At 34.5% G+C, this 11592-nt stretch overlaps 1 protein-coding gene across 3 annotated transcripts in view; it reads right to left on the bottom strand.

Moving 5' to 3' along the window:
• Nucleotides 1-2113: 2113 nt before the first annotated feature.
• The window catches only part of LOC103152865 (transmembrane protein 106B-like), a 14305-nt gene continuing 4826 nt past the window's right edge, over nucleotides 2114-11592 (bottom strand). Inside the window, exons 2-8 of one of the 3 annotated variants that reach the window (XM_007573515.1) lie at nucleotides 8569-8778; nucleotides 7504-7567; nucleotides 7214-7373; nucleotides 5679-5819; nucleotides 4816-4865; nucleotides 4686-4739; nucleotides 2114-3222 (exon numbers count right to left, since the gene is read on the bottom strand). In XM_007573515.1, coding sequence (XP_007573577.1) covers nucleotides 3102-3222; nucleotides 4686-4739; nucleotides 4816-4865; nucleotides 5679-5819; nucleotides 7214-7373; nucleotides 7504-7567; nucleotides 8569-8767 — 789 coding nt within the window. In that variant the 5' untranslated portion in view covers nucleotides 8768-8778 and the 3' untranslated portion in view covers nucleotides 2114-3101. Of the gene's footprint in view, nucleotides 3223-4685; nucleotides 4740-4815; nucleotides 4866-5678; nucleotides 5820-7213; nucleotides 7374-7503; nucleotides 7568-8568; nucleotides 8782-11592 lie in introns of all 3 variants that reach the window. The other 2 variants (XM_016661507.1, XM_016661506.1) reach the window with 2 other exon arrangements.

Here is an 11592-nt window from a genome sequence, read left to right as displayed (position 1 = left end):
ATAGGATATTAATGGGAAGGAGTAGGAGGCAAGTTTTAATGCTGCTGCAGTAAATCTTCATTATGGGAACAGAAAAAAAAACATATTTTATGTTTAAAAACCTGCCAGTAGATTGATAAAATATGAAATTTTATCACTTTGTTGGATTAACCCTCAAATAAATCTGAACTTCAAATTCAGAGTTGCTAGTTTCAAACAAAAGGAACCTGTGTGGATTTCCAAAAAAAACATTACTGAGGGAGCACATGTGGAAAAGCCATTTCCTTTCAGCTTGTTAAAGAAAAATGCTGGACATATATATGAAGTATGGAGGAAGGTTTGCTCTAATGACAATAACAGACGTGAGAGAGGATGTAGCTGTCTGCTCCGGAAGCCACTTTGGCTCGTTAGGTACAAACTCTCTGGAAAGTTGTAACACGTTTAAATGGATCCTAAAGGAAGAAATTTTTCACTTATTATAGTTTTTGTGTTGCTGAGGAATAAGCTTTATTGAGAAAATAATTTATATAAACAATGTATCTTTAAAACTTCACCACATGGAGGAAACAAGTAGAGCACAATCAAAATGCAACATAATGCAGAATAAAAGACTAATTTCACCCTAAAAGTGTATCATTTCTCTCTGTATATTTAGTTTGACACATTTACTCTGGTGTTGCTTTGGGTCTGACCACTGACAGGCAAAGACAGCAAGCAAACTGGTGTTTGATGCTTTCAGCAGATGTGAGCATACCAAGACCCTCTGGAGGATTTGTTTCTAGAAAGCTAAAGAAGCCTGAGTGTATTTAATACACTGGCAGAACATAAACAGTAGGCTGAAAACATTAAAATAGCGTTCAGACATGCACTTTATGCATCTAACATTAAATACAAAACCCTCCCACAATGTAACCGACCTGGACGATATGACGGTATATTAGTGCCACTGAAGATAAAAAAATTCTGCCAAAAAAAAAAAAAAACTCAAAAGTTTTAGATTCATCCCAGAAATTTTCTATAAAAAACAAGAAAAATTTGCTGAAAGAAAACCAATTTAAATTCCAGATTTTTTTCTAGAAAAATCAAGGAAGTCTGAAAAGTAAAAAAATGTTAAAATTTGTGATTAATCTCAGAAATTGTATACAGAAAAGAACATTTCTCAAAGAGTTTAAAATTTGTGAAAAAAAAAGCTTGATTCGAAAATTTGTTAGTTGAAAATTTTATATTTTTGAAACTGAATTTGTAACTTTTCAAGCTCAGACATGTCCATATTTGACATATTTTGGCAGAATGTTTTTAATCTACAGTGACTCCAATACGGCGTCATGGTACATCTACCGGTCCAGACATTTTTCTGTAAGAATATTTTGATGCACCATTGGTCGTTTAGACTAGAAAAGAATTTCACTTCACTACTTTATCTCCATACTGAACCATTTGTCTGCTCCGATTATCCAGGATAAAATCATTTTTGTAAGTCTAGTCATGCATATATACATGAGTTTTAAAATGCAAGGACTTTTGGTAATCTGTACAGTATTGATGCAAATGTCAATAGTTTTGAATGTACTGTGTCAAATTCACCTGTTATATGAACATTTATCAAGACGTGTAAACATTTCATTTTACTCTAGAAGCAGAAACCCATAGTTTAAATAAATGGCTAAATCTGGCACTTTTACAGGATTCAATGTTCACTAATGTGAAACAAACATGGATTTGGCGCCACCCAGTGGCAACAAGGAAAACTAACAGTTTCCCCAACAAAAACACAGAAACATACAGAATGGACTTATAATTTTATTTTCCACTTCATGCATCAAAAGCCACAAAAACCAAACTAAAAACTATGCACATCTATACTGTTATAATAATAATGACGGCGCTTGGAGTGTAAAAATGATAGGAAAAGTCACATTAAGGTTTTAACATTAGTCAATCTGGATGATTACCAATTAAGTTAGACGGAAAAACTTAAGTTTAGTTGGAAAAACGAATAGTTTCAGAGCACATTAAATGGATTAAAATGAAATAAAAAGGGTAGCAACAAACAGGAGGAGAACTCATGATTGAGTATTAAAGTTACACAGTGCAGAGTGGATAAAAAAAAGAACAGCAAACTGTACAAAGCTAAGTTGGAAAAAAGCTGATTTCGGTTACATTTTTATTAAAACAACCCAGAAAGAGTACATTTGCAGATTTGTATTTTTAGCCTTTTGTACTGTGCTGATTTGGACCAAAACAACAACATTTTCCCTTTTTCACACTTTTTCTTCCTTTTAATCACTAAATAAAATCAGTTTACTTTAAAACTTTTCACATTTGCCTTTAATTGTGCTTGATGATAACAGAAAGAAAAGAAAAAGTGACATGAGATGCTGTTAATATTGCACTACTTTACATCAAAGGACCATAAGTGAAATAAAATAATTTTTAAAAAAAAGTTTCGTATGGATAGAAATGTAGCTCAGTGGTTTTCTGTCTCAGCTTGCCAACAGAGGAAAGAGGTTTGCAACAATCCAACTTCCACTAAAACGCTCTAAAGTGCATCAAATCTATTGCTTTCCATCAGGTTTAACATGGAGGAACACTGCAAAAACAAAATCTTACCCCGTATTTTTGGTCTAAATTCTAGTGCAAATATCTTAGTTCACTTAAAATAAGACAAAACTAACTTACAAGTAACTTTTCAGGAAGATATGGTACTAGATTAGTTTACTTTAAACATTATAAGTGAAATAACTTGCCAGTGGAACTAATACTGGGTTGCTAGGCAACGGGCTGGGCTAGGCTGGGGTTGCTAGGTAACGGCGTAGTAAGAAGGAAGTATTCACCTTCAAAACACTCCTACATCTTTCTGAAAAGTTACTTGTAAGTTAATTTTGTCTACCAAGAAATTTGAACTGGAAACCAGAGTAGCAATACTTGGTAACGTTTTGTGTTTTTGCAGTGAGGAACTCTGCAGTCTAAAAGGGGGAAAACGTCAAATTTCAAAGCACATACTGCAAAAGATACTGTGAAGGAGGTCAACGTTTTAGGCCAGATGAGTATTTTAGGAGAAACTATTTTCACTGAGAAATGAGTTTACACATGGAGGTTTGCTGACAGAGACTTTTTCCTTCCTACTGGTAGACCTGAACATGGCCGTGCATGGAGGTCGTGTTCCCGCCGCAGTCCACGTACTGGTACATTTCCTGAGAGACCTGCTCCGCGTGACCGAAGTACGACGTCGTTACCGTCACCCTGAAACAAAAAACGCAGTGACTGATTTATGCACAACTCCTCACTGACTGGTTTTCAAGTTTAACCTCAATGCAGTGCTTTTTTTTTTTTAAAGTGGGCCGCCACCAGCGGTGTTGAGAAGGTTGCAAAAAATAAAATAAAATTGAATCTCATTAAGTTTTTATCATTTGTTTTTTTATTATTCAAAAAAAATTTTTTTACATAAAAACAATTTTTCTAGCAAATTCCTGAGATTGATCTCAAAATTTCAGAATTTTCTTACAATTCTTTTTACTTTTCAAACACAGAAATTTCCAAGTTTTTAACTCAAACATTTCTGAGATAATGTTCAAAATTTCTGATTTTCTTTTAGCAAATTTCACACTTTCAAACTCAGAAATGTCAATTTTTCTGAGGTCAACCTCAAACTTTCTGAATTAATTTTTTAGCAAATTTCACACTTTCAAACTCAGAAATGTCAATTTTTCTGAGGTCAACCTCAAACTTTCTGAATTAATTTTTTAGCAAATTTTAAACTTTCAAATTCAGAAATTTCTTAATTTTTCTCAAAACTTTCTGAAATTAATCTAAAAGTTTCAGAATACGTTTTTAGCATTTTTTTTATTTCAAATGAAGACATTTCTATGTTTTTTTTTTACTTCTGAGATTAATCTCAAACTTTCAGATTTTTAAAAAAATTATTTAGCAAATTTCTAACTATTCAAATTCAGAAATTCCCCCAAAAAATCTTTAGGAAATATTTGAGATTAATCTCTAAATTTCTGAGTTTTTTGGCAGAAAGTTTCTTCTCTTTTTTCTATCTAAAATGGCGTTAATACGGCATCGATCGTAGTTTAGCGATATAAAAATCACACTTCTTTATATGACTGGTGTCCTAAAGAAGCCAATAAAGTAGATATGTTTTCCAAGAGAAGTATTTATGTTTGTGTGGCTGTGAATACTGTGTCCTGCAATCACTAATAAAGATATATCATTATAATAAAAGTGTTACTAAATATTGTGATAAATTCTAATTCCATATCTCTCACATCTAAATACATTAGTTTTTCTTGAAGGATGGATAGATCCATTTTATTCCCTTGTTAACGCCATAAAAATCACATTTAAAAACAGACAAATGAAATGTTTCAAGGTTTAGCAGCAAATCTAATGGAAAGCAGCCGCAGACGTTCTGGATTTCTCTGCTTCTGCACTTCACAGTGATCATATTAAGATACAGACCTGCTGCATGACTTTGAGCAAATACAATTAGGTGAGCTAATTAAGCTCTGGAGAAATGTTTGCTTTGATAAAGATGATGAATGGAGGAGGAAGCAGAAGTCTTTGGGCGCTTCGGCTCCAGGCGGCTCTTCAACGTGTGTGGGTGCAACAATGTGAGCGTGGAGGAGGAAAATATTCGGGACCAATGAGACTCAAACAAATCCCTCACTGTTACAAGAACTTCAAATTAAAGCCATACTTACTGCATCATGACCACTATGTTGTGGACTTTAATAGTTGGTAAGGTGCAGTAATCACTAAAGGACAGAAAAAACAACTTGGAATGAAACGTATAAAGAATTTACTGATATTTAAGATAATCCGGATACTCACAACATGTAGCTCATCTCATCAGCGATGGTTGTGGGAACGGTGTAGTCAAGCTGCAAAACACACAAGACATTTAGAGAACTCAGCACAATTAAACACACCAATAACATCACAAGCTTTACTAAACATGTAAAAAAAAAAACATTAATTTGTTCAGTTAGTGCAGACAGGAGTAAAAGCCAATCAAAAATCAATAATGGCAAAAACAATGTAAAAATAAACTTCAACAAACTGTCGTTGAAATGGCTCAGAGGGTGCAATTAGGAATCCTAAATATGATGCAAAATAAACAATAAAGCATGACATAGCTCAGAGCGCTAAGCACAGAATTAGACTGAATAGATCTGCTCTAATCGATTATCACGATACCCGATGTAGACGTTATTTTAAATATCAGAATCAATACAAACATTAACATCCGATTGGTGCATCTCTAACTTTGAGATCAGAATCCTTTGAGATGCTTTAAAACTTAGTTTTCAAGAACTTTTCAGACTCAGCCGACACTGCAAAAACACAACATCTCTCCAAGTATTTTTGGTCTACTTTGTAGCAGAAATATCTCAGTACACTTGAAATAAAACAAAATAAACTCATAAGCAACTTTTCAGCGAGATAAGGGAGCTTTTTCCAGTACATAATTCCATAACATTGATGAAAAACTAATAGTTTCATTGGCAGATTATTTCACTTGCAAAGACATTTTCCCCATTTTATAAGTCAATTTATCTGCTAATGGAACCAGAACCTTTTCATCATTATACATTTGATTGGATTTTCTTCACTGTAGTGGCTTCAGGTGACTGCGACTCCATCTCTGAAACGCTGCTGCTGTTGACCAGTGTAGTTACTGGTGTTGGGCCTACCTGCCGTTCATCCAGAGGCATGATCACCGTCGTGTTGTTGAATTTGGTTTTCCCAATCACTGTCTTGGAGAACTGCACCTGCGCCGTGATGTTGGTCACAGATATGGCGTAGTAATTGTTATTAGTGATGTTCAGAGTGTTCTGTTGGGAAGAGATTCAAGTGGAAATAAAGTTATTCTTTGGTTGGTGGAATTTATCACACAACGGACATTTTAATCTAATGTGGTGAGCATTCTGACAAAAGGAAACCCAGGGTTTCCCCCAGAAAACGTGGTGAGCCCGGCGGTTGGGCGCTACGGTAGTCATTCATCCAGCCGCTCGTCGTGTTTTTGGGTTAAAAAATTTTTAAAGTTGGCAGGAAATTTGAAAATATCACATGATAATTATGTGTAGTTAAAAAATTGGAAGGTTAATACCTCATCACCAACTATAAAGTCTTAAAAAATGTAAACATAAAAATAAAAAAAAATAAAAAAAACAATGCTTATCCCGGTAGGAACACAAGTAAAGCCTGGTGGCCCGCCAGGCTTATAATATACCGGTGGGAAACCCTGGAAACCCGTTTCTTAAAGAGGAAAGACCATATATGGACAACTGTTTTCTGTCAGAGTTAACAGGACACACTCAGTGTCTAATTTATGACACATAAACCAAACCATGTTTAATGAAAGGTTTGGTTTAAGTCTACCAACAACAAATATATGGATTCAGGTTTGGAAGAGTTGTTGTGAGGAGTTCAAACCGTGTTTTTACTCTTCAAATAATAATAAATATATAAAAGTAATTAACTAAACAAATTCAATAAGGTTTGATTCAACTGATTTGTTTTCTTTTGTTTGTCTACACACCAAAACAGGCAAATGTTTTAGAAAAATTTATAATGTTCTCCCTTTTTGGTTGTGATGATGCTGTATATTTTAGATTTCTACCCAACTACATTAGGTAGAAGCCTAATGTAGTTTTTTATCAGTGCTTTGTATTCTTGCCATTGACAGGAATTAAAATATTGTTTATCCATTTCTGTACTAATTCTGTCTTTTTTTTTTACCATTAGCTTCTTTAGTTTTGCTTGTTTTGTTAGCATTGTTTGTTTTTCTATTTTTGTGTTGTGTAGGGTTAGGGCTACCAAAACCTGATAAAAGTCTTCAGTCTGGTGCTTTGGTCTCAACTAGCCTTTTATTGAAGGACAATTTTGTTGACAAAAACTTCATAATTAATTTTTTTTTCTTTAATCTCCAGTTTTTAAAAGTCCAGAATTTAAAGTTTACCAATCTCTGGGAATCCATTTTGCATTATTATGACATTATCAATATCACTGCAAAAACAAAATCTTACTAAGTATTTTTGGTTTACCAAAATTGCTTGGTAAGATTTTGTATTTTGCAGTGATATTGCTTAAAAATGGTCTCAAAACAACATTTATTGCGATAATTTCTGGGCCAATTTATCACCCAGCAAAAGTTGTTATTCTGACAGGCCTAACATTGTTCATGGAAATGTTAAAAATGACCAAAATAAATGAAGTTAATTCTTACTGTAATGGTGAGATAGACAATTCGCTGCTCCTGATTATAGGAAACGTAGGCAGACTTAACCCCGACATACGTGACATCGATGGAGCGCGGGAAGAGAAAGAAAACGGCGAGGCAGGACAGCAGGAGGCAGAGAGCCACAGATATGGTGACGTAAAGCTTCCTGGAGGAGAAAGGAAACAAGAAGTGATGCTGATGGCTGCACACCTCTTCCTACTGCGGCTCCGTTTCATTTCATCAGACGGAAAACTACAACAGCTAATCCTTAAGACGGGGTCAGAGTGCAGACTTACGTCCTGCTTGGCCGGAGCCTTTGGTCACTGTATGGAATCAGAGCCACGAGTTGATTCTCCTGACCTGTTGGAAAAACAAACGGCTAAGAAGTAAGAAACAACATTTTACAGTAAACAGAACTTAATGCTAAATGTTTCAGTGTTTATAATTCACTGATCTGATATTAATATCTGCATTGGCCCCAGCATTAAAAAAAATTCTAGATATCTGTGATAATGTGCCGATCTATAGCAACAGCTCTATTCATTTATGACATCACTCTTTTTTACATTATATTTAGAAAAGGTCTGTCACTGTAGCAAATTTTGCTGGATGATAAATTGTCCCCTAATTATTGCGATAAATGATATTTGTTTTCAGACTAAATTCTCAATTTCTACACTTTTTAAGGCAACATTGGTTTAATTACCGCCATGATTGTTCTTTTAGCAAAAAGGCTCTTTTTCTGTATAGTCTAGCTAACAACTACTAAAATAGTTGATGATTAATTCAATTAACGATTAATCATGATTAATCATTCCAACCCTAATGTATGTAAATGCAAATGTATATATTTTAGTGCAGTTGTGGCTTAATTACTGCTCTGGGAATGTTGATTTTCAGCAAACTGCCTTATTTGAGTCTTTATGCTGCAGTTAATGATTAATATGATTAATAAATTACTAAAGAGAGTTGCTTTGAACCATAATGAATGAAACGGTCAACATTTTGATGTGCAAAGATGGCATTTGACAAAATGCAATGTTTACTGGTTAGTATTTTTATGATGCAAAGCACTTTGAACTACCTTGTTGCTCAAATGTGCTATTCAAATAAACTTGTCTGACAGATTAAATTAATGATTAATTCAAAAATGAATTAATCACAATTAATCATTTCTGCCCAAAACACAACATGTAAATCTTAGCTTGCATCCCAGATGTTTAACAACCTGAGATTCTCACTGCAGACACCAAAACACTGCATTACATAATTACACACAATCCACTTCAGCAGCTGCTGGTCAGGACCTTCTTGCTAAATACGGCTAAACAATCCAGCCTTGTATGAAATGAAGCGTTTACCTCGTGGGATTCTGCCAGTACCCTGGCATGTCGGGCACGTGACGCTGTCCCGTCCAGTGAACTCCACGTATGGGAACTGAGACACGTCTCCGTGCTTCCCATCGTCCTCCGTTTGACCGTCTCTGAACTCGCCAGCAGCCGTCAGCGCGTCTTGACTCTCGTCTTTGCTTTTGGACAAGTGTGACTGGCCCTTGCCCATGGCTGCTGCTGCTGCAAACACAAACAGAGCAAGAGGAAGAGAGACAGAGGAGCATGACGGTTGACTAACAACGTGCCAGGGAACCATTTGGATGTGAAATTGGAACTTGGACCGATTCCAGGAAATATTTCCCAGGAGAAGAAGCTGCAGCTGGTGCAAATGAAATGATCCTTTGTGACACCAAACACTAAGCTTATTATTAAATCAAATGTTTCTTGGATGTTCTAGTACTTTTGTTATTTCCCTCCAAGCCAGCTAAGTGGTTAAAAGGCATAATTACTTCTTAATTAGCTTTAAAACTGCCCTTTGGCAATAGTAAGCTTTGTTGGTGGGTACATATTTTCTCAACACTTGCATTCCAGCTGGTTTCATCAATATGTTTTGGTTTCCAACACAAAAACAAAAGTTTAACAGACTTTTTGTGAATATTTCTTAGGCGAATTCTTCACAGTGCAGCAAAGTTAACACCTGAGTCAGTTTGTTTTTACTGACAGAGTCTCATTAATGACTAAAAACATTTCCGCTTCAGGTTTTTTTTTAACATATTCATACAATGATGGCAAGTCTGAAGCAGTATTTTCTAGTATTTAAAATAACACGAATTGCATAATTAAATTTGAATGAAGTGATGGTAAAAAGAAGAGCCCACTCTTCTTTATCCAGGACTTATTTAAATATAACCATAGATGTACAAAACAGCAGTTTCCACACTGTCAACATGCATTAGATAAGAACAAAACTGGCTCTCCCAGATTCAGGAGATGGAAAAAACCAGAAAACTCAGCCAGGTGTTGCTAATAAAATTCACTTCATTACCTGTTCAACAACAAGTCCCAGCAAATTCACCTTGAAATCATGTTGAACAAACTGAAGCTCCATTTCAGCCTCAGTTAGCATGTTAAATATTAAAGTTCATGACAGAAATGTTAGAAAAGGACTAAAAAGTTGAAAAAATTGCCCCTCTGTTTGGTTTTAAAAAAATTCAGGATCAGTATTTTTTTTAAATATGAGCTCAAAGTGTAAATGTTTGGCTGTAATCCAGAGCATTATGTTTGGAGAAAAATTATTTCTGATCTCCAAAAACACCTCAATCCAGCTCTCAGGTGTTAAAGAGTCTTTATAAAAACTAATATCTCTGCCACATCCTTTTTTAAAAAGAAAAAAAAAAAGTTTCGTTAAAGTTTTCACGTTTCAATCATGCCAAACCCATAGGGGGCAGTGTAGCGCAAAGCTGAAACCTCTCAGACAATCACATTGCTTCAAAACAACCATGACTTCCTGTTAGAAATTAAACATGGCTGCAAGTTTATTTTATTTTTAATGCTGTATTAGAATATAAAGTTATTAAAACAAAACAATGTGGATGGGGAATTATGTCAAAGTAAATGGATTTATTGGCGCGTTATTTGTCGCGCCAATAATGTAATTAATTTAATGTTAATTACATTAAATATCAGTTTTTTCTATGTAAACATACAAACACAAATATGTCTCCACTTTGGTCAGAGTTATTAAAAATAATCGTTTTTATTTATATTAATAGTTTTCATATGGATGAAAAGAGCTAAATCAAAGTTTTCATTTTGACTCCATCTTTGTTTATTACGAGTGCTTTTGTACTCTTCAGTTTAACTTTAGTAAGCCTGAATTGACAGTCATGGATAAAGTTTCCCATGACTGTAGTTTATCTAATGAAGAATTTCCTTCTCTTAAGAAAGTTTGGTTTAGAAAAATGTCATCATTTGTTAATTATGGGTGTATTTTTATATTTCCTAAGAAACAACTGAAAGTGGTCTAAGGCCATTCTATCTGTGGTCTATGTCTTCCTGTGTCCATTTCCTGTCAGACAGGAAATGGCAGCTTGCTTTTAATTGGGTTCTGCAAGGGTTCTTCTGTTAAAAGGAAATTGTTTCTGTCCAGTGCTGCCACATGCTTGCTCAATACAGAACATTGCTGACACATCAATGGCTTGTTCTCATTAGCTGAATTTCCTTAGGCTGCATGCTATCAAATCTGAATTTCCCTCCAGTCCTCAAAGCTTGTCGTCTTGTCCAATGCGTTTTTTTTAAATATATAAATAATATGCCTTAGACGCATTGTCTTGTAAAGGTATCATTTGTTGTGGATAAGAACAACATAAACAGTTCAGTTCAATCATTTTAAATTTAAAGTTTTGTAAACAGGGCACTTTTTTAAGCTGTGTCATATTTACTCTAACAGTTCAGCAGTTTCACCTTTGACTTTTCTAACCCGACATGCATATTTGCAAGCTTTTACTTATAAATTAATTTATATTAAAATCATATTTGGCTTTATTAAGAAAGTTTGTGCAAACAATCAACAATAAAAATATTTAAAATATGAATTAAAAAAGGCCAAGTTTTTGTGATACAAAGAAGGAAAACAAGTTTCAATTTGTGCAAAATTTGCATAATTTGGGCATTAATATGCCTTTTCCCCATTGTCATGTAATGTTTCTTTCTGTTTCTACATCATGTTATATTTTTATCATGTAAAGCACTTTGAACTGCTGAAATGTTCTAATGAAATGAGCTCGATATGTTTAATGTTTTGGTTTGGCCATGACAAAGCCCTGATCTTAATCCTATAGAGAAGTTGTGGGCAGAAATGACTCGACTCGGTTACACCGGTTCTGTCAGGAAGAATGGGCCAGAACTCAAGCAGTTGAAGGAAAATCAACAAACTTGACCCAAGTCAAAGAGTTCAAAATACAACCTCTCATTCTGAAAGCATGTAATATATAAAAAAAGTTATATTCAGTAATTTAGAATATTACTAATTTTTCAGATTAAAACTGGCTTTTA

The sequence above is a fragment of the Poecilia formosa genome, unplaced genomic scaffold, assembly GCF_000485575.1.
Source record: "Poecilia formosa unplaced genomic scaffold, Poecilia_formosa-5.1.2 Scaffold331, whole genome shotgun sequence".
Taxonomy (NCBI): domain Eukaryota; kingdom Metazoa; phylum Chordata; class Actinopteri; order Cyprinodontiformes; family Poeciliidae; genus Poecilia; species Poecilia formosa.
The sequence above is the reverse complement of the archived record's forward strand: the minus strand, read 5'-3'. Positions and strand labels throughout refer to the sequence as shown.